Genomic DNA, 23,373 nt, shown 5'->3' with positions numbered 1-23,373 from the left:
TCACAAAGGAATATATTATGCAACTTAGGCATCTGGTTCATTGTAAATAATGACTGCTTGACTTGGGAGATGGTGGATTAGCAGCAGCAAGAAGGAAGTCACTATTACCTATTTTATGTGGAATTGCATATCGTTTAACTACAGCATGGTCATGCTTGCCACTATCGTATCATGTTACTACACTGTGAGCAGAAAACATCAAATACACCAAGTATAAAGAGCCAAGGAAAATAAAGTGGCCATGGTTTTCTTTCTGTAATCAATGAAGATCATAGGAGTCGCAGTTTTACAGTACTTGCAAGTTTCCAGGGAATCCAAAATGCAATGTTGTTGCTATACGCATACACTGTAGACATGATTGTGGAACTTAATTTCATGAATGAAAGAAAACATTCTTGTTTAATATCAACATTTTTTTGGATTTGTAACTGAAATATTATTAATGACATAGGTCACAACTCAATATTGGTCCCAACTATCTAGGGTGTTGAGAGGGGTGGACTGGATGTGGACCTGACCTTTGGCTTTTTTCTTTTTTTTTTGCACAAAGTCGCATCTCTATGACTTGAACCAACATGCTTACACTTGTCAGCCTAACATGTTACCATTTTATAAAGCATCGACCCATAAGTTGTTCCAATCACCTTTTTAAAACTAGACAAGGGCCGGTGACATAACCACTTGATTCCAAACTTTTTTTACAATTTACATCTTCTCTCCCTGGGGGGTTACTTCTCAGTACAATTGACTTTTGTTTACCCCTATCTGTCCAATACATCAACTAATTTAGGCCCTGTTTGGTGGTACTTCATACTTTATATCTTCAATAGAACCAAATTACAATGTACCTGTAATACTTCTACTTTTGTATTTTTACTTCAAAATTGTTTGAATGATTTTTTTCAAAAAAATGCTTTTCAAAGTAAAAATAAATAATGTTGTTTGAATACAACAAGATGTTGTAATGTGTGCATGCCATGTGGCATATGCATGTGCCCCCATGTGTTGTCATATGTGTCACTAGATACCTTAAAATGCCACATGGTACAGTGGAACAGATAAAGTTCTATAATTACTTGTGTGCTTTTCTATGGGTATATAATCTTACAATACAATTCAATTGATCAAAAAAAAAAAATCTTACAATACAATTCACAAGATAATTATTTTTTTCCTTTTCCCTTTTCTTTTTCCATGGAAAGCATGTATTATGTACCAAAGGGAATGCAAACATGAGAGGATGTACAAGACTGCATAGAATATAGACAGACATTCCTAAACCAGCACAGAAACTACATGTACAGGGAGATGCTGCAAACCCTGCTGTATGGAAAAGCTCTACCTGTTCCAGTCTTAACCAGCACAGGCTTGGCATTATCTCTTTGACAGATACATTATGTAAGCCTTGCCCCAACCATCTAATGACATTTGTGAACCTCCATATCTTCCATAGGCCTGCTGAAGGCCCCAAAGAATATTCCCATCAGCTTTGATGAGAACATTATCTATGCCTGTTTGTGCTAAGATTCCTAATAGAGATGCCATTAGGTTGTTTCTTAACTTTCTTCTATTGTGTATATATATATATATAATACATTTTACCAAATTAATCCTTTTCATATCACCAAGTCAGACTCTTGGTTGCACATGACATTCCAATTTCCAATATCCGTGTCAGTATCTATGTAGCAAAGCTAGGTTTCAATGTTTCTATCCTGATTGGTGAAGACCTCACCAATTCCAGCACACCAGGAGTTCCAAGGAATATTATTTTGCTACATTGATTACATACAAATGCAATGTGAAAGGCATGCCTAGGCTCACAAGCAAAGTTTATTTTGTGGGATGCACTTCACCTGAACCTAGGTGCACCTCACTCTGCCCATGCTATGTTATGATCAATTAACTTTGAATTTGAGGTTTGAATAGGTAATTTACTATATTGTAGGTTGCCATTATGAATTTTAAAGAGGTTGGCCTACGTTGGACTTGAACCCACAGAACTACAACTTTCTTGTTAATACCACAAGCTCTAAGCAATTGAGCTAACAGGATTTTATTTTTTTAGGAAATTTGATTTGCATATTGTTATATATTAATTTTTCTTTTAACTTGTTTTTATGTTGATTCTGGCATACATCTCACTTTTCATATTGCTTCTCATTCTCTCAGAACCGATTGCGCTTTAGTTGTGCTTCTTGCTTTTAACATGCTTGTTATAATGTATTTTTTCACAATTTATGATATATCCCCCTATTAGAAATTACTTTTCTTTCAATAGTATAATTTTTATAATCTTATCAAATAAATGGAAAACATGATACACATGTAAAAATGTAAAGTTTTGTGTGTATTTAAATCATTAAATATCAGTCTTTACATCAGCACATTCAAATGGAATTAAGGAAGATCAGTACATGATACACATGTAAAAATGTAAAATGCTCATCGAAATTAAGGTTTTATTAAGCTGTTATATAATTGCTACAATGGTGAGTTTTTCCTCTTCCATAGGTATATATTAGTTATTGTTAGGGATATATATGGCTGAATGCCAAAGTTGCTTACTTTAGTTCTGTTTTCAATATCAAGAAAACCACATCAAAACCTGTTTTATGATCATTTTTTTTTTCTGTTAACAACAAAATAGAAGTGTATATTAGTATAGTAAGTACTGATGCGTTGTTGTTGTTGTTGATTTCTGTGATTGTGAAATAATTCATTTATGTCCACATTCATCCTACCATGATACTATGCTAAAGCTAATAATATATATGGACTAGTTGTCAATCTCTACCAATATGTGTAGTTATACTGGAAATTGTTGGAAGGTCATTCTCTTATTAACTTACTCTCCACACTATTATAACTTTTTTGAAAGGTATCTTGTCTGGCAACCTTTCTTTGGATGTAACTGAGGGTTCCAAGTGGAGAATGAATCACAGTGGTTTTTGTGGAATGCGGTCCAAGAAGGTCAGTTGTATTTCCACTATTCTCATGGATACATTAATCAAGAATCAAGGTTGACCATGAAAAGTTTTACATCTCATGATATTTGAGATTTTGTTCTTTGGGATAATATACACTGAATTTAATGTTTGTACTTGCCTTAGGTTGTCTGATTTCTCCATAACACAGACATAAATATTCTGGTTCTATTTTCTCAACACAGCATTTCAATAAGCTTTTGATATTATTGCATTTTGTTTGGAAAACATTTGCTTGTGTTTTTGTTTGGAAATTCTTGCATTTGTCTCAGTCCATACAATCCAAAATTATAATCACCCTTCTGACAACCATGGAAAAGAGGCAGGGTAATGTAGAGAATAACAAGAGCAGTCATCCTTTGTTCAATTTGGGATGAGAGAAACAATAGGATCTTCTTTGGGCAAGAAAAATCCAAGGAAGAACTTGCTGAGGTTATCACCATCAATGTTATGCATTGGCCGAAAGTACATAATCTCTTCAAGGACTTCTCCTCAGCTGACTTAATTAGAAATTGGAGTGCTATAGATGTATCCTCTCCTTCCTCCCCTGTGGTACAAGAAAGTTGTGTACCACCACCTCAGTTCAAGGTGAAGCTAAACTTTGGTGGATGCTCTTTGGTTAATACAGGCTAGTTAGGAGTTGGGGGTGTGTTCAGAAATGAGGAAGGAAAAGTCTTGGCCCTTTACTCGGGCCCAATTGGGATGGGAGATTCATTAAGGGCAGAAGTGATGGCCTTACTTCAAGGATTGAGATTGGCGAAACAATGGGGAATGCAGCAATTAGAAGTGGAAGGAGACTCCAAGCTGGTAATAAGGTGGATGCAAACTGGAAACTTGGGAGTTTGGTCTCTTAGACAGCCTCTAAGATAGATTATTATCTTAGCAAGGGAGATTGGGGTGCATTTTAAATGGGTAAGAAGGTCAGCAAATGGAATGGCTAACACTTTAGCTAAGCAAGGAGCTACTAGGGAGGCTTTGTTTTGGGCTTGTTTGTAAGATTTTGTTTTGATATTCCATCCATTTTGTGGGTGGTAAATCTGTAATCTTTTCAATTCATTAATGAAAGTTACTGTTTCCTATAAAAAAAAGAATTTTTCTATTTTAGTATTATTGAGGGAGATAATCTCAGATGAGAACAAGTGTGCAGTTTTTATGGGTAAAGTCCAAAATCTCCCCAAAAGTGGAAGCAATTCCATAACAGCACTATGTTAAGGATGGGAAAGGAATAGGCAGTTGACGTACTCTCCATTGGACCAACAGGTGACACACACATGAGGGGAAATGCACCAAGCTTTCTCTCTCTGTTGGACCATCTGACTAAAGGCACCTTTTGGTTATGATAGTTGTAGTAGTGCTTTTGTTTCTTACAGCAAACTCAACTTGGCTGTAGAGCGCAGAACTCAATTAATTTCTCCATTCCTTTCCTAAATCATTGCTACAGTGCTAGTATAGTCATGCAGTACTCTCTACATATTAATTTTTACTTGCAGTTTGATGGCTTTATTGATTTGGATGCATATGATACCATAGCATTGAGGCTTAAAGGAGATGGAAGATGCTACATATGTACAGTGAGTTTCTCTTTCCCTGCAAGAACAATTTGTTTATTTATTTTTTAACACATACCATCTGATGCAGCTTGTCTCACAATCTTCCCTAGCTGTTGGATGTATGAGCTGTTAAAGAACCTCTGACAACCCATTTTCTTTGAGTGCAGATATACACAGAAAATTGGGTAAATTCACCTGGGCAAGAAGAAGACAATTCATGGCAAGCTTTTGTTTTATGTGCCCAAAGACAATTGGTATATTGTGAAGGCAAGTTGCTTGCCCCTTGCATGATTCTCTTGTGCTGAAATTGTTGGATGGCCAAAAAGAATATTTACATTTCTTCCCCTTGATAAATTTGATGCTAGTTGGCAAGATTGGATATCAAAGATGGATATGGTCTTTTTTCTCTTCCTTTTTTTTTTAATTAGGGGGAATAACCTTGTGTTAATATCCCATTGTTTACCATAGTCTTAGAGGGAAAATAATAGGTTATTTCATTCTTTGAGATCATAAAATACTTAGAGCTAATAGCTTCTCTTAAAAGAAATGACAAACAGAAGTGTTACCATTCTTTCAGCTGTGGCTTTCATCATTTTTTTTTGATGATATGATACTCATTCCTATCTCAAGCTATACTGTCAACCATTGGCTAATTGATGTGCATGGCAGTCCACATGAATGTAGGACAAACTGTTCTATTGGGCTAAAGGCCTGTACATGTCAAAGAGAACACGGTTTCATGACCTATCAACTATTTTCCGACTGTTCTTGATGATTATCTAACAAAGAACAGAGAAACTCAACAGCATGTTTGGATGCCACCTGGAATGAAATGATCCCACTGTTATTTTCCTTTGCAGTTAAGAGCACAGGCTCACCATAATGGAGTTGTTTCCCGCTTCTAATAATAATAATAGAAATGACATATATTTTGGGAAATCATCAAATCTTTTTTTGGCAACTACAATGACTCCATGGTGTTGTGTGGTTTTAATTCCTATTAAAAGCTGAAAAAAGTAATGATTTCATTATGTGTAACACTTAAGCATGCTTATAGTACTTTGATTTCTATGTATCCAAGATTTCCTAAATTGTTTGAAAATCATGTAAAACATTGTGAGATTCTTAAAGTTTAGCTACATTTTTATGTTTTATGCTTTGCACTGTTGCTCATGTTCTTCTATGCACCAATTTTCTTTCTTTAGGATGGTGTTTGAAATTAACTCATGAGATTTCCAGATTCCACTTGATCGATACTTACCAACATGGAGAGGGAATGTCGTAGATGCAAAGCTGGAAATGAATCCTTCACGTGTTGTTAGTATGTCTCTCTCCGTCAATGCAGAAGGCGGTGTTCCTGGTGCTAAATCTGGACCAGGCAATTTCAAAGTGGAACTTGACTGGATCAAAGCCCTTAGAACACAATAAGCTACATATGGGACTGTTTTATTGAAGCAAAATCTCTAAATTTCCATGTGAAATTTTCTCCTTGAACATATAAAGCAAAGATGCTGATTGTATACATTACAGCTAACAACTTGGTCTGCTTTTGACCAAGCAAGATAGCAATGTCTTAGGTATTCCAACATTTTCTGCGTTGGGAATTTTAAATATCTGACATTGTCTCAATGGGAGTTTGCCAGTTGTTGAGAATCTCTGTAGATATATCCACATGGAACAAGGCAATTCATAACAAATTCCTTCGAAACTTTATACCCTGTCCATTGCTTAGGCAGAGGCTAACATCATGCTTGCTTAAAAGTCAGGCCCAATACTCATTTGCAGTCTTAACTTTGCTGCTCAGGCCTGAGCTGTGCCTCATGGCTGGTGCTATATATAGCTTGAGCTTACTCACTTTCTGCAAAGTGGACATTGTTTCCCTTCTCAACCACATGGAGGGGGATGGTAATTCTGCTAATTTCAGATTATCAGAAAAACTTGAGAGTTTTTCTGCCTCAAGACAGGCCATGGAGTTGTCTTTCGACAACGGAATATCAAAGATTCACAAGGTAGGTGTTAGTGGCCATAACACCTGTTAGCCCCCTGTGTTGCACAAAAATCCTTGTTTATGCTTTGTCCTCCCGACACTAGGGAGAAAGAGTAGCACACAGCAAAGATGGCTCCAACGTTTTTATACATGTTTTATTTGTCTAAATTTATCATTTTAAGATATCTGGAGAAAGGAAAGCAAGAGATGTTGAAGGTTTATTGTCTCAACCAAACATTGAAAAAACAATGCATAAATATTACGGTTAATCTTTAGTTTTTTTTTTTTAATTATTTATTTATTATGACTGAAACATACCAAAATTTCAACAAAATATCAAAGTTCCATAAAAAAAATTCCAAACCAAAATCAAAGGATTTTGATTCTGAAAGGAAAACCATTATTGTGTAAAATTTGGTGGAATTTCAGCGAAATTTAAAACCTTGTATAAACTCAGACTTTTGTCAGATAATCTGGATATATTTTTGAAAGGCCAGATGATCTGAATTTCAGGTGAATCTGGATTTGTTTCTCACACCAGCTTCACAGCGCTTTCAGCTGTGCACTGGTATGCTGTCATACTAGTATGTTGTCATTCATGAGAATATACTCCCAATGCACGATTGTGATATACTGTGAAGTTTTGTGAGGTGCGCTCTATCAGATTTTGGTTTCAGTATAGATGAGTGGCACTGGCACACATATTTCATTTTTAAAATAGAGGACCAGATGATGAGCTTGTGTGGATAAATGGAAACGGGATTTGTTCACCTTGCATTGAGAATATTTTTCGTAATTGTATGTTATTCGTAGAAAGATATTTTCAATTTAATATATAAAAATTAATAAATATTATAATATAATTGAATTCAGATTTTAATCGGAAGAGATGGAGTCAAATTTAAATATAATCCAATTATTAATCATATATATAAAGTATAACATTCGAATCTGATTCAATTATATAAATACATCATCCAAACGTAAGATAATTGGATCGGACCTCGGATTTTCTGGTATCATTGACATGCATATTTGAAAGCGCTACGTGAGTAGCAAATCCCATTTTCAATAAACAATAAGTATATCAAATAGAGAAAGTAATTTATGATCCCATTTTCACAATTGACGTTCTGGTCCATGGGCCTGATCGAATATCCACTCAAATGAATTGGTCCATGGATGACAAATGGGCTTAGATTAAGAGCTTCGCCTACTGCATCGCGTCCCGGCGCCACTTTTCTTTTCATCTATTTCTTCCTTCGTATTAACGATCTGGCGGCAAATTGCACAACAAATTCTCCCGCTCGTTCGTCAATCACATCTCCTATTTCTCAAACAAGTAACAACGGAGGGCTCATTTCACGAGTTCCCCCTGCCAAAACAAGTAGCAGTCACAGGACGACTGTTCGTTCTGTCTGTCGCTCCGTGCGTTCATGCTTTCTTCGAGTGCCTTATCTGGTAATCTAGGGTTTCTCCAGTGTAATTGCTATAATTGACGTCGTTGTTCACCAAGGAGCCTCTGAACTAAGTAACCATGCAAATAGAGAAGGGTGGGGCATATTGGGTTCATAACCTGGGGATTTTGGATTCAATTGGCGATGAATCAATTGACAAGATTTTGCAGAGCTGGAACGGTTTCTGTGCCAGCACAGAGGTCCTTCTGAAGGATAATGGGGACCTTTCGATTGGGTCGGAGTTTGTTTCTCATGTGCACAGTCTTTGCAAGTACGGCCTCGACTCTCTTGTCCAGGATTATTTTCTTCGGGAGCTAGAGGTTTGTCAAACGATTTACCTTTTTTTGTAATCAATTCAAATGGCGCTGCCTTTTCCCCCTTTCTTCTGTAATGGCACTGGAATTCTTTAAAGATCTCGACCTTAAAGAGAGAGGAAAAAAAATCGCATTTGGTTTCGTCATGTGCGAAATTGACATCTCCTTTGATTGCAGGAAACATTTGAGAAGAATGGTGCGTCAAAGTTTTGGCAACATTTTGCTAGTTATAGTGACGTGGCAACACCGGAGCTTAATAAACTCCATGTATGAAACCACGACATCTTAACATATCTCGTTGATGCCAGTTTTTATTTGTTGATGTTCATAATCGCATTTCTGAGTGGATACAGGAAAATGGTGATGTTCTATTTGTATGTCTTGTCTGTGTTTGAATTCTTCGTCATGTGTGCCTCTCGCATGCTCTTTCGTTTATTAGAGAATCAACAGTTAGCAGACACAAATAACATCCTAATGGTTACTGCACTAAGCCATTTACTTTCAGATCACTAAAACTTCTTTTCACATACATGAATCTGCAATGACTTATATTTTTGGAGACAATAATTAACTGAGATTCTCCTCAATGTGTCTTCAGTTATCCCTGTTATCTCTATACTGCAATTGATATATATTGTTGGTTTGTTTGGACTCTTTTGGTGCTGTACTGATTTCCGAATTGATTAAAATTTGTCATTACAGAACTGATAAAAAATGTCAATACAGATTAATGCGGATGAGGCCCAGAAAGTGTTATCTAAGTCACTGGAAGAGATATGTTTAGAAAAACAGTATCAGGAAAAGTGCCTGCTAATATTAGTTCATGCTTTACAGTCATACAAAGAAAATGTGTCTGGAGGAAAACCAAATCCGGATATGAAAAGACACCATCTTGTTTCTAGGTATCAGCTGATGGTCTCCTCAGTCCTTATGACATCCCTTCCTCGCTGTTTTCCTGGTAAGTTCTAGGCTCCAGTTCATGGAGCCCTCAGTCCTTATGTGGTAATTATTTCTGCTTAAACATTTTTAGAACTATGCTGCGTAACTTCCTGATAGATAGTTCAGACTCAACTTTGACACATCTGTTTATGTTTATTTCTATTTTATTTTTGGTCTAATATATGAAGCCCCTCTTTCTATTTTTTTTTTTATAATTATCTTCTTTTTCCCTTCTAATTGTTTAATTATTATTTAGAAGTTTTTCCCCTCTCCATTGCTGAATCGATAATGAAAAGATAGGGTTGTGGGAACTGAAAATCCATCATTTCTCCATGAAAACATATCTAGTATTGTTTCTGTTGTTTTCACCACCACCGTTTGGTTCAACCTACTATTTTTTTATGAATAACGAGAAAAAATTTATTTAATTAGAAACATAAATCTACAAGAAAGAGGCATCCCAGAGGTTGAAATGGGATCAACTTACTAAATTGGAGCCTTTTCTGCTCGTTATCTTTTAAACAGTTATTTGTTCATAAGTCATTGGTGGGCAAGATCTAGAAGTTGTCTGTTATAAATGCCTGTCAACCAATTCATCAGAAAGAGTTGAAGCTTTGATATGAACCAACACTCAATTAAATTTTCTTTACCTTTATTAGTCCATTTAATCACTTCATTGGCTCTACAAAGTTTATCTTATCAGAAAATGAGAAGTCCAAAGTAATTAATCATGTGGCATTTATTCATCAAAAAAAAAGAGAAGTCCAAAGGTTACATCATAAATAGTTAGAACATGAAAATACACACGAGGAACTAGTCTTTGCAAGAGCTTTAGAAAAGGTTTACAAGAGAAGAAGCTCAAGAGGGTGTGGATGGAGTGTTGAGTTCTTTATCAGAAAAGTTGGCCTTGACTCAGGCAGAATGTTCTTCAAGTCTGATTTCAGATGGGAAGGTTGATGGAGGTCTGCGGCATTGAGAGTTTAGGAGTCAGTAAGTTGGTGGAGGTGCATAGCTTAGAGAACAACTTTGAGAGAAAGAAAAAGAAAGAGACACGAACTACTCGTAGCTTTGTTTCCAATGAAGGAAATCCTCAGATGAAGGATAAGCTGGAATTAAGTAGGTTTGTTGAGAGGGATATTCAAGTTGCTAAGAGTCTGGGTGAAGATTTTGCTAAAAGAGCTTTTTTGGAATTAGAAATTAGAGAGAGCACTGAAAATTCAGTTTTCTTGGGAGGCTATATTTGCCATTGTTCTGAATATGTTCTTAATGGCGAGCTGGATAAATAGAGAGGCTGAATTGTGGATTCCCCGGGTGTTTTTGTTGGTACTGCAATATGCTGTTAGATCAGTACTGTTTTTTTTTTTTTTTTTTTTTAGGCTCAGTCATCTGTTCGTGGATAGGTAGCTGTTACCCTGGTCTTTTGGGGTTTTTCTGCGACATCTGTCTATTTGTTTTTATGTTTGTCTTTTGGAAGGTCTTTGTTATAGTCTCTCTGCTATCATAGGTATTTTATGTTTTAGAGATTTGTTCAAAGGTTTGACTTTTTGCCTTTGCAATTGGTTGAATTTTTGGAATGTTGGAGAGCTACGTATCAGCCATCGATGCCAATGTGTATCAGACAAGGATGGAGGGCAAGTTCGAAGTAGTGGGAAGGTGGAGAAAGGAAGTATGGTTTGAAGCTAAGCTATACAAACTAGAAGAAGTGAAAACAAGGTCTCTGGTGTTCCTGAAGATAAGAGAAGAAAAAAGAGAGCCACAGTGTATCTCCAAAAGGAGGTAGCAGCTTGGCTGAAAGGCTTCCTGGATGTAGCTTTAGTTTCGAGGGAATCACAGGCCTGGAAGAACTCAATCAAAATCAACGGAAAGATATTTGTAGCTGAACTTCGCTTCAACAGGAAGGGCTGGTTTGCAACAGTCTTAGAATGGTTCGGCATAGGTAGAAGACATGATTTGTATTCCCATGGGAAAACAGAGTAAGGGGTGGATGCTGTTTGTAAGGGAGTTGCAGAGCTTTTTATGGAGAAATGAAGATAGACCAAGAGATATCCAACCCAACCAAGCACTGGAAAATCAACCACATCCAGATGGTGAAAAGGATGTTCCAGGGAGTGAAGATCAAACCTACCAGAACTGGCGTAAAAAATATGTGATACTTCCAAACAAAAGAGTAGGTGGTTGAGGCTGTGTTGCAGAGGAGATTAAATGAAAGCTGAAAGTGGGAGGACGCTTCAATCTTCGATCATTTCAAGAAGATAAGGCTCTTCTTGAAGTAGACAATCTGGTTGAAGAAATACATGCATTTCCTATTCAAACTTCTAAAGGAGTAATTGTGATCAGTCACTGGTGTCCGAATGCAAATTGTGTAGATTAGACAGAAATTTTCCGCCTCAAAGTGCTAGGGCTCCCATTTCATCTTTGGTCCCTTGCAAACTTCAAGAAAATCGCAGCTCTGTGCGGAGGAGTCCTGGAAGAATTGGACTTGTCCAATCTCAGTGCAGCTTCGGTGAAATTGGGAGGAGTTAAAATAGAGTCAATACCGAGAACAGTGAGATTGGAACTAGGTGAAAGTGAAACGCATGAGGTAGTCTGGTTGTTGTCGTCGGTGGAGGAGAGTCTCTGTAGAAGCCTGCAGGAGGTAGAAGACGATGACGTGGCAAAGGTCGAGTAGGGGGAAAGCGTGAAGGAGAAATCTGACTGTTGCTACAAAGAGAAGGCAAATGCTTAGACTGTAGAATCAAAAGAGGATGGTCAGAACTCTAAAGAGGGATTAGAATCTGGGCCATCCATCTTAGATCAAGGGGCTACTAAAAGGTCCTATGCTGAAGTGGCAGCTGGAAGGGGCGGCAATAAAGGAAAAAAATTGAAAGTGCGCCAAAACTTGACCCAAGGGTTAAACCAGTTGAACCAGACAAACCAACACCAACTTATATTCTAAACAAGTCATGTGACCACTTAAAAGTGCATGTGAGCAGGCCGACCCAAAGGTTGGGGATGATTGTTGGGGTCTATCATCGTCCAAATCGACCCCTGCAACCTCCTCTATTGCAGCGGTTGCAAAAAATCCTCTCAAGACTCCTTTGAAAGCGTTTGGCGACGTTGGTTTAGGAAGCGCCCGGTCGAAGAGCAATGGGAAATGGAAGTTGGTTGTGAAAATGAACTCCACAACCCCAGACAAGTCGAACCCGAAATTTAACAGGCTTGAGCGTGAAGACTCTGAGGAAGAAGATGATTGGGAAGACCCAACGCATGATGATGTTTGGAACGACAAAAGTAGCATTGAAAGAGCCTCATCCACTAAAACTTACAATCTGTGGAACGATGAGCTATAGGAACGCAGATCTTGTTTAAAGAACCCTCTAGTGCCTCCTTGTCGGCCCTAGAAGAAGAAACAGTGGTGAGACTTGCCTCAATTCTAAGGTGGACCTAGATGTAGCCGACATTGGTCTAGAAGAAATACCAAGGGAGACACAAGTTCTGGATATTCAGGACAGAGAACCGAATTACCAACTCTATCCGAAGCAAAGATACACAAGAGGAACAAAATCCAGACGCTATCCCAGTTTTACTTGCTAAGGACTCTCACTTAGTGGGTTTTGATTGAAGGATTTTGTAGCCGTATGAGACTACTGACAGCCCAAGCTGTGGTGTATAATCAATATGAAATTAAGAGGATGAGAGGAGAAAGAGAAAAGAAGAGAAGAAGATTTCGAAGGAAGGATTTCAGAAAAGAAGAGGATGCTTAATCTGCTGCCCCCCTCTTTCTATTTATATTAATTCTGAAGGATAAGACTGCTTACATGGCAAAATTAAAATCCTAATAAAAGACAACAATTTAAGTCCTAATAAAAGACTAACAACCAATTGTGGACTGACACTTAAATAAGTAATTGTATACGAGTACAATAGAAATAGGTGGGGACCACATTAGTGGTTTCTACACTCCCCCTCAAGTTGGGAATAGATGTTTGTTATTCCCAACTTGCATAGATCTGCTTCTAACTTCTTTGAAACTGCCTTGGTGAGAAGATCAACAAGCTGCATGTTGGAGCTGATATATGGAAGACAGACTTCTTAAGATGCAACCCTTTCCCTAATAAAATGTCGATCGACTTCAATGTGCTTGGTTCTATCATGTTGTACCAGGTTATGAGCTATATTAATAGTAGCCTGATTATCATAGTACAACATTAGAGGTTTCTTATAGGTAATACCCAATTCATCAAACAGTGATTTCAACCATAGTATTTCAGCCACAACATTTGCCATGGACCGATATTCAGCTTCGGCATTGTAACAAGAAACAACATTTTGTTTCTTACTCGTCCAAGAAACAAGGTTACCTCCTACAAAGGCACAGTATCCAGAGGTAGACCTTCTATCATCAACACAACCGGCCCAATCTGCATCTGTGTAAACTTCAATCTTCATGTGATTATTATCCTTAAATAGTACACCTCTGCCTGGACACCTCTTTAAATATGCGATCCTCTCAACAACAAGTAGGTGGGTAGTTCTGGGAGAGTGCATATACTGACTAACAACATTCACTGCATAGCTGATGTCTGGTCATGTAAGACAAAGATATAGTAGTTTACCAACTAATCTTTGGAACATAGCTTTATCTTCAAGAGGTTCTCCACCTTCTGCGCTAATCTTGTGATTTTGTTCAATAGGTGTATCAGCTGGCTTAACACCCAACTTTCCTATTTCTTCTAAGAAATCAAGGACATACTTCATTTGAGAAACAAAGATTCCATGCTTGGACCGAGCTACCTCAATACCCAAGAAATATCGTAACTCTCCCAGGTCCTTTACCTCAAATTCTTGATGGAGAAGTTTCTTAAGAGACTCAATTAAACTGTTATCACTCCCTGTTACTACAATGTCATCCACATATACAACAAGTAGAGTTAAGGAAGTATCAACTTTCTTAATAATCAAAGTGTGATTTGATTGAGCCTCTGCACATAGCCAAACTTTTCAAGGGCTTGTTTGAATCTATCAAACCAAGCTCTGGGGGATTGTTTTAGTCCATACAAAGCTTTATTCAACCGACAAACCTTCTTACCTGTCTCTGTACTATAAAAACCAGGAGGTAGTTGCATGTACACTTCTTCTTGCAAGTCTCCATTGAGGAAGGCATTTTTAATATCCATTTGGAACAAGGGCCAAGAGTAACTGGCTGCAAGAGATAATTACACTCTGATAGTGGTCATTTTTGCTATTGGTGCAAAAGTCTCCAAGTAATCTATACTATAAATCTAAGTAAATCCCTTTGCAACTAACCGGGCCTTATACCTTTCAATGGAACCATCAACATTATGTTTCACAGTAAACACCCATCTACATCCAACTGGTTTCTTCCCTTTGGGTTGATCAACTAGCTCCTAGGTATTGTTTCAAAAGGGCATCCATTTCTACCTTCATTGCATCTTTCTACTCAGGAATGGTCAGGGCTTCCTGTACTGTTCTGGGAATGGGAATATCAACAATTGATGTAAGAAAGGACTTTTAAGAGGGAGACAGGTGATCATAGGACAAGAATTGTGAGATACGGTGGGCTGTGGATGAGGTGCAACGACGTTTGCCTTTACGGACTGCAATGGGAAGGTCAAGGTCATTCAATGGAAGTGAGGGCTCAGAAGATGGAGAAGGCTCAACAGTAGAAGGCTCATCTGTAATGGGAGCTGGAAGAGATATAGTACTTGGATCTGGATCTTCAGAAGGAATTGGGGCTGGCCTGGACTGTTGATGACCGAAATCAACCTACCTCCATCATTTGTGATAAACTCTCAAATCTTGACATTTTTGACAACCCTCCCCATTACACCCCTCTTCACTCAATGGAACAGGTAAAGGGACTTCTGATGTGTTAACCCCAACCGTACTACTCTCCCTCTGAGAAGAAACCCTAGAGTAATAAGGTACATACTCAAAGAAAGTAACATCCATGGATACAAATCTCTTTCCTAAAGCAGGTTCGTAGCAGTAGTATCCCTTTTGAGTTTGTGCATAACCAAGGAAAGTACATTTTGAGGCTTTAGGGTCAAATTTGGAACAGTGAGGGCCAAGAGTTTGGACGAAGCAGGTACAACCAAAGGTTTTAAGAGAGACAGGAAACAATTCTTTATCAGGATCTAAAAGAGTGAATGGGGGTTTCATGTCAAGAACCCGTGAAGGAATTCGGTTGGTGAGATACACAACTGTGAGAATGGCATCTCCCCAGAAATGTATAGGCACATTGGAGTTGAATATGGTACTTCTAGCTACTTCCAATATGTGCCTATTCTTTCTCTCAGCCACCCATTCTGCTAAGGGGTATAAGGGCAGGTACTCTAATGGATAATCCCATGGTCAAGAAAATAAGAGGATAGTGATGTTTTAAAGTATTCTCTCGCATTATTGGATCTGAAAATTTTGATTTTTACCCCAAACTGGGCTAGAATCATCTGATGAAAGGTCTGGGTTAGGGTAGGGACCTCATCTCGAGAATGCATCAAGTAGACCCAAGAAAACCGGGTGTAGTCATCAACAAACAACAAGAAGTATCTGTACCCCCCCATAGCAGTGATGTGATATGGTCCTCAAACATTGGTATGCACAATGTCAAAAGGAACACTACTTCTCTTATTACGTAATGAATAGGTTGTTCTACAATGCTTTGCAAGCTCACAACTTTCACACTTTAAACTGGACATCTGGATAGATTCAAATAAACTAGGAAACAAGATTTTCAAAGACTTAAAGGATAAATGACCCAATTGGTTATGCCAAAGCAAACTAGTCATATGATCAGATGCACCTGAGTCTATTACCCAACAATGTTCAGTGTTACCTGGAGTTGAAGCATGATAAGCTGAGGCCTGTGTACTTGAATGAGCAAATGCTGAGGTGGGAGGAGCTGATGTTGTGACTGGCTGAGATGATGATGCTGAATTACCAACCTCTTTTTCCAACTGAGTCAAGGCAGCTCGAACAACAGCTAGAGTGTCTAGTGGTGCTGCTCTTGTACCTGATGAGGTTGCACAATCAGTAGTAACAACTGTATTAGCATTCCCCTTTTTGTTCCTGAGTTTTGTGGGAACTAGATGAGGATGCAGCTTCCAACAGGTTTCTTTGGTATGCTTAGGTTTCTTGCAATGTTCACATATTAGGTCATTCTTGTCTTTCTTCTTCATATCTCTCTCTTTATCCCCCCAAACTTGGGTTTAGTTGCTGCCAAGGCTGATTCAAGTGGCAAATGCTGTAACATAACTTTCCTTCTACTTTCTTCACTGTGCACTAGAGAGTAAGCTTGTGATAGAGTCACACTGTCTCTTGTTAGAAGCTGTTGTCTCAGAATGTCATACTCAGAGTTCAGACCAGCTAGAAACTCAAATACCCTATTGGTTTCAACATGCTTTCTGTAGGTCTGTGCATCCTTCTGGCTTTCCCATTCAATTGTTTCTAAGTGATCAATCTCATGCCACAAGGATTTCAAGGTGGAAAAATAAATCGAGACTGGCTTCTCTCCTTGCTTAAGGTTATTCACCTTACATTTTAGCTCATAGGCCCTAGCAACATTGAGGGGTTGGGAGTAGGTTTCTTTCATGATATCCCAAATTTCTTTAGCTGTTTTTGCCCATAAATAATTTTGGCTGATATGTGGTTGCATGGAGTTACACAGTCATGTCATAACCAAATAGTTCTCCTGAACCCATTTGGTATATATTTGGTCCTCCTTGGCTGGTTTCTTGACATCTCCCAGTAAATAACTTAGCTTTCCTCTACCCCCAATAGCCATCATGGCTGATTGGGCCCACTCTAGGTAGATTGACCCATCAAATTTTATAGTGGTAATCTGAAAACTATCCTCAGGTATGCTACCAGCACCACCAACCTCTAAATAGTTTTCCCCTTGGCTCTTAAACTCCATTCTTTGTCAAGAAAAGATTAACAAATGCCTTTTGTATCCCTGAGACTGGGTAATTACACCTAGAATTTGCTATCAGTCGAACCTACTTTATCCTTCTAGGTTGGAAATCCACCCAAAAAAGATAACCTTCCAAGTACAACTTAGAGTGCAGGGCTGAGAGTGCAAGGCTGAAACTAAAAAACTATTCAAAGGTCAAGAAACAAACCAAGAACACAACCAGTTCAGTTGCACCTCTTAAAGTAACCAAAAAACTATTCTTTTAATGTATCAAGAACAGTTTAGGAGGAAAAAACTTTCAGTCGAACCTTTGAAATAACTAGGAAAGGTAATCCTTTTAATAGAAAAGATTGACTTACTTCAGCAAAACTCAGGCCGCAACCTTCAAAGATAAGTCTGAACCCTAATCTTGAGGGTTCTTCCTTCTGACTCTTCCTGATTGCTGGTCATCCTCTGATGCTTCACCAACAATCTCCAAGACTCGGCCGATGATCCTTTTTACTAGAAATTTTCCAACCCTAGGAAATTCTTATGCAGCCGGCCATGTCAGACTATCATAAGATTTCCTAGGTTGGCTTTGATACCATGTAGTCGTATGAGACTACTAGCAGCCCAAGCTGTGGTGTATAATCAACAGGAAATTAAGAGGATGAGAGAGATAATGAGAGGAGAAAGAGAAAAGAAGAGAAGAAGATTTCGAAGGAAGGATTTCAGAAAAGAAGAGGATGCTTAATCTGCTGCCCCCTCTTTCTATTTATATTAATTTTGAAGTAAGGGTAAGACTGCTTACATGGCAAAATTAAAATCCTAATAAAAGACAACAATTAAAGTCCTAATAAAAGACTAACAACTAATTGTGGATTGACACTTAAATAACTAGTAGTTGTATACGAGTACAATAGAAAGAGGTGGGGACCACATTAGTGGTTTCTACAGATTTGGACTTGTCGAATCAGGGAACCCCTACACTTTTATATCCTGTTATGTCTTTTAATCATTTGCTTCCTTCTAAAGAGGTTTCTAATATGTGTTCAGCTACTTGTGCAGGTCTTGCCAAAACCCCACCTGCTATGGAACTCTCAATCTGAAGTGCCACAGTCTTGGAGCCAAAGAACTTGGTGGTTGACCCAACCTTAGGTTTGGAATGTGCTAATGCTAGACCAACCCATTACCCAGACAAAGCCAACCTAGAATTAGACCCTAGAGGGAACAAAGGAAGGAAGGCAGGAGGGGTTAGAAGGAGCTAGGATGGTCGGTATAAAGGCAGAAGGAAAGAAAGTTTACCTGAGAAAGAAGAGTAAGCAAAGGAAAAGGAAAATGAGTGAGGTTAAGAAGCTTAAGAGTTGAATAAATTATGAGAAGGAGGAGAACATGAGTATGAAGAAAAGAAGAGGGGAGTGTTGAGTAATACCAGCCTAGGGGTGTGACAAGTCATTACTATGAAGATAATAAGTTGGAATGTAAGAGGATTAGGAAGTGCCAAGAAGAGAAGGCTAATCAGAAATGTATTCAGGAAAGAAAAACTAGACTTGATCATGATTCAAGAAACGAAATTATCAGAGCTTAATTAGAAGGTGGATAAAGGAGCATTTGGGGAGCTAGGGGTTTGAGCTGGTCATATGCACCCTTGTGGGGAGCTTCAAGGGGAATTCTGACCATATGGAGGAATGAGGAAATGGATTGTGTGGAAGAATTGATTGGTCAGTATTCAATCTCTCTAAAAATTAAAAGAAAGTTGGACGAAAGAGAATGGGGCTTAACAAATGTGTATGGTCCTAATTCTTACAGAGACGAGAAGCTTTTTGGGAGGAATTATGTGCTATCAGGGGCTTGTGGGAGGGTCCATGGTGTGTGGGGGGTGATTTTAATGTCATTAGATACTTGGGGGACTCAAACAACCCGAACCAGGGATTTACTACTAGCATGAGGAAGTTCAATAGGCTAATTGATTCTTTGGATTTAAGAGACCCCCCCTTGCTTCAGGTGGACTATACTTGGTTAAATTTTCAATCCCCCCAACCTGCTCCAAACTGGACAGATTTCTCATATCTCCTGATTAGGAAGAAATGTGGGGATCCTTAATAGTAAGAGGGTTACCTAGAGTTACTTCAGACAACTGCCCTATTTGTATTGAGAAAGAAATCCCAAGGGAGGCCCTTATCCGTTTAGATTTGAGAATATGTGGTTTGAAGACTGCCTAATTCCTAATTCCTTTAAAAGCAATTAATTCATTTTTTTTTTGAATTAAATTCAAGAGTTTTAGGTGGCCATTCCTATGCTAACGTGGCCAGAAGAGATTGTAACTCGGCACATCTTAACAGGGCCACCACTTCTGAGCCAGGTGTAAGAATGGCCGAACCATTTTTTGGTCCACTCACCACTTTTAACGGGCCACATGACGACTTAAGTCATCACGTGGGGCGGGACAAGCTATCAGAAATCGCGAACAGGCAGAGGAAGGTGCCCCCTAAGCTGGAACCTTCATCCGGATTGTGGTGAGCAGGCTTCCAGTGTAGAAGATCGCCCAAACCCACGCTATAGTAGGGGTAAAATAGAAGAGAGAGAGAGGATGAAGACTACGGTTGGATAAGTTGCAGCACAAAGAGTGATGAAGAGGGGATTTCAAATGACTGTGCAAGTTTGGATGACTCTACACAGGAAGATTCCTAGGCAGGACAGGTCAGAGATGAGTTAAACTTAGAGCAACTCTTTCTTGAAAATCTGATGGGTGTACAGAAGACAGATTTGGAGACTCCAGCAAACTTGAACAGGGTAGACCAAAGCTCAATTTTGGACAAGCCTTTACCATGGTTTGGCTCCTTGCAAGTAGCCGTTAAGGTGGTAGGTCATGCTTACCCAGATTTGAACAAGAGTACATCACAGGGAGGTGGACAACCGGGTAGAGAAAAAGGTATTTGTGTAAACCAGTTGAGGAGGAATAGTTCCCTCCAACCCGAGGAGACAGAAAGCTCCAATTGTTCTTTATAGGGTTTGAAAACCAACCACCTTCCTCTGCCCCTTTTCTACAACCCTCAGTTGGAACCAGGTAACTCTGACAACTCTGTAAATTCAGTTTGTGCTACTGATGAGTGTTCTGTGTCCATTGTTCCAGATTCCTTTTCCAACCAAGAGTCAAAGGCCCATTGATAGGAAGCCACAATGAGATTACAAGGGGAGGAGGGGGAGACAATAGTGGGATTACAGGGCAGGGATAAAAGGATATGGCGTATCATTGAGAGGGTAATGGGTGAAGTGGAGAGGAATGAATTGCAAAGGGAGGGTACAAATGGGACAGAAAGAGTGCCTAGTGGAGAGAGAGAGAAAAGGAATGAGGAGAGGGGTAGATGTGGAGAGCTTGGAAAGCTAGATAAAAAGGAGAATTGTAGGGAAGATTCAGTGGCAAAATTTGTGGGAAAGTTGGGGTGTAAATTGAAGAACCCAAATGATTTAAAAGCATTTCTACGAAAAAAGGAGGATAGAAAGTTCAAGAAAAGAAAATTGAGTGAGGTTGAGAGATTAAAAAGAGATATTGAGGGGGATAAGAAGTTTGGGGCCAGAGGGGATAGAAGGAAAGGGCCCAAGTAGATTTTGGTGGTGATAAGGTAGTTTCTTGCAAAATTGTAATGAAAATCATAAGTTGGAATGTGAGGGGGCTAGGTAGTGCTAGAAAGAGAGCAACAATCAAAGAGGTGTTTAAGAAGTTCAATCCAGATGTGGTATTACTTCAGGAATCCAAAAGAATGGATTTTGACTGTAGATGGGCGAGAAGTGTCTGGAGAGCTAAGGGGATTAAGTGGGCGGCTGCTTCATCGTGGGGGTCCTAAGGTGGTATTGTGACTGTGGAAAGAAGATGTGCTTATAGGACTAGAGTTGATAGGGGATCATTATGTTTTTTTGAAGTTTAGGCAGGTGGAAGATGGTTTCGAATGGGTTCTAACAAATGTTTATGGGCTCAATGACTATAGGCAGAGAAAGAAACTGTGGAAAGAGTTGAGTGATATTAGGGGCCTTTGGGAAGGACCGTGGTGTCTGGGAGGGGATTTTAATGTAGTGAGACTCATAGAGGAAACCGATAACCCTAGATAGAGAGTGACAACAAGTATAAGGAGCTTCAATCAGTTTGTGGATTCGTTTGAGCTTAAAGAACTCCCAATGCTTAACAATACCTTCACCTGGTCCAACCTCCAATCAAACCCAATTTGCTCTAAGCTGGACAAGTTTCTCTTTTCTACAGATTGGGAGGCACATTGGGGTAACTTAACATCTAGGGTGCTCCTGAGGCTTACCTCAGACCACTGGCCTATAGTAATGTGTAAGGAGGATTTAAGAGGTGATGGTCCTGCCCTGTTTAGGTTTGAAAACATGTGGTTGACCCACCCGGGCTTCATTGAAAAAATCAAGGAATGGTTGCAGCGCTATAATCCGCCAGTACAATGGGAAGGAATGAGGTTCCATAAAAAGCTTCAGTTCTTAAAATCCCAAACAAAGGAGTGTAACAGGTTGGAGTTTGGGAGAGTTGAGGAAAGGAAACAGGTGTTGGTAGAGCATATAGAAGAGCTGGATATGAAGGAAGGAAGGGGTCTTTTTGGAGAAGAAGGTAGATAAAGGAGATGGAGTTTAAGGAAGCAATTGGAGGATCTTTTGATTAATGAGGAAATAAGTTGGAGGCAGAAATCTAGGTGCAAGTGGTTGAAGGAGGGGGATAGAAGCACCGGGTTCTTTCACTCAGTAGCAAACAGTAGAAGAAGGAAGAATTTCATTTCAAAGTTGGAAGTTGAAGGAACAATTATTTCCCACCCGGTAGAAATAGCAGAAACCTTTGTTGGCCATTTCAAATCTATTTTAAGAAGGCCTTTAAATGAAAGGATCTGGTTGAAGGGTTTAGATTGGCCGACTCTAAGTCCAGAAAACAAAGAGTTGTTAGAAAGGATATTTGATTTGGAGGAGATAAAGGAAGCAATCTTTTCAATGGATAGAACAAAAGCTCCAGGTCCGGATGGGTTCACAATGGCTTTCTATCAAGATGGTTGGGGTATTGTGGAGGAAGATATTGGGTCAGTGTTTGAGGAGTTCCACAGAAGGGGAATAATCAACCCAGGCTTGAACTCCACTTTCATTGTTCTGGTTCCTAAGAAGAAAGAGGCTTCACAACCAAGGGACTTCAGACCTATTAGTTTGGTGAACGGTTTGTACAAAATAATCGCAAAAGTGTTGTCTCTAAGGTTAAAGAAGGTTTTTCTATAATTGCACCTAACCAAGGTTCTTTTGTGATGGGAAGACAAATTACCGATCAAATCTTGATTGCAAATGAGAGTCTGGAGAGTTTTAGGAAATCCAAGAAGAAAGAAGTGGTGTGTAAACTGGACTTGGAGAAGGCTTATGACTTGGTTGATTGGTCCTTCTTGTTGGAGGTGTTGAAAAGTTTTGGCTTTGGAGATAGTTGGTGTAATTGGATTTGGGGTTGTATTAGAAGTTGCCACTACTCTATCTTGGTGAATGGAACTGTGGTGGATTTCTTCCCTGCCTCGAGAGGAATAAGACAAGGTGATCCACTATCCCCTTTCCTATTCACTCTGGTTGCTGATGTACTTGGGAGATTGATTCAGAGAGCAGATTCAAGGAATTTAATAAAAGGATGGAGAGTAGGAAGGGAGGAGATACCTCTTACTCATCTACAGTTCGCAGATGACACTATCCTTTTTTGTGAAGGTGGGGACATTGAGTGGATTCGGAACCTAAAGTTGGCAATACAACTCTTTGAGTGGGTATCCAATCTCAAGGTGAATTTGGATAAAAGTAGTTTGGCGGGTGTGAATCTAGAGGAGAGAGAGCTTAGAGAGTATGCAGATGCCTTAGGGTGTGCAACCTCGGAATGGCTGATGGCTTACCTAGGCCTCCCCCTGGGGGATAACCCTAAGAAGGTAAGCTTTTGGAACCCAGTGGTGGAGAGATTTGGGAAAAGGCTTGCCTCTTAGAGGAAAAATTATCTTTCCTTGGGGGGGAGAATCACTTTGATTAGATCAACCTTAGCTAATCTTCCTGTGAACTTCCTATCAGTGTTTAAGATCCCCACAAAGGTCTCTAACACTTTGGAAGCGCTTATGAGGGATTTCTTGTGAGAGCCTAGAGAGGAGAAGCGGGACCATAGGGTGAGTTGGGAGGTGGTAACTAGAGGTAAAAAGCTAGGAGGTCTTGGGATTGGAATCTTAAAAAGAGGAACATGGCAT

General features: G+C 39.1%; 1 protein-coding gene and 1 long non-coding RNA gene across 3 annotated transcripts in view; both read left to right on the top strand.

Moving 5' to 3' along the window:
- Positions 1-2,868: 2,868 nt before the first annotated feature.
- LOC104598201 (uncharacterized) lies at positions 2,869-5,115 on the top strand. The gene is made up of 3 exons (XR_016068732.1): positions 2,869-2,973; positions 4,478-4,558; positions 4,705-5,115. It is a non-coding gene; the product is annotated as an uncharacterized LOC104598201 (long non-coding RNA).
- A 2,511-nt stretch (positions 5,116-7,626) lies between these two features.
- LOC104598085 (anaphase-promoting complex subunit 2-like) overlaps positions 7,627-23,373 on the top strand; it is a 49,252-nt gene continuing 33,505 nt past the window's right edge. The window contains exons 1-3 of one of the 2 annotated variants that reach the window (XM_088904340.1): positions 7,627-8,301; positions 8,473-8,562; positions 9,130-9,253. In XM_088904340.1, the coding sequence (XP_088760466.1) occupies positions 8,062-8,301; positions 8,473-8,562; positions 9,130-9,253 (454 nt within the window). In that variant the 5' untranslated portion in view covers positions 7,627-8,061. Of the gene's footprint in view, positions 8,302-8,472; positions 8,563-9,021; positions 9,254-23,373 lie in introns of both variants that reach the window. The other variant, XM_010259985.3, reaches the window with a different exon arrangement.

This window comes from Nelumbo nucifera, chromosome 4, assembly GCF_055504915.1.
Source record: "Nelumbo nucifera cultivar China Antique chromosome 4, China Antique-T2T, whole genome shotgun sequence".
Lineage (NCBI taxonomy): Eukaryota > Viridiplantae > Streptophyta > Magnoliopsida > Proteales > Nelumbonaceae > Nelumbo > Nelumbo nucifera.
This window is presented reverse-complemented; position numbering and strand designations above follow the sequence as displayed.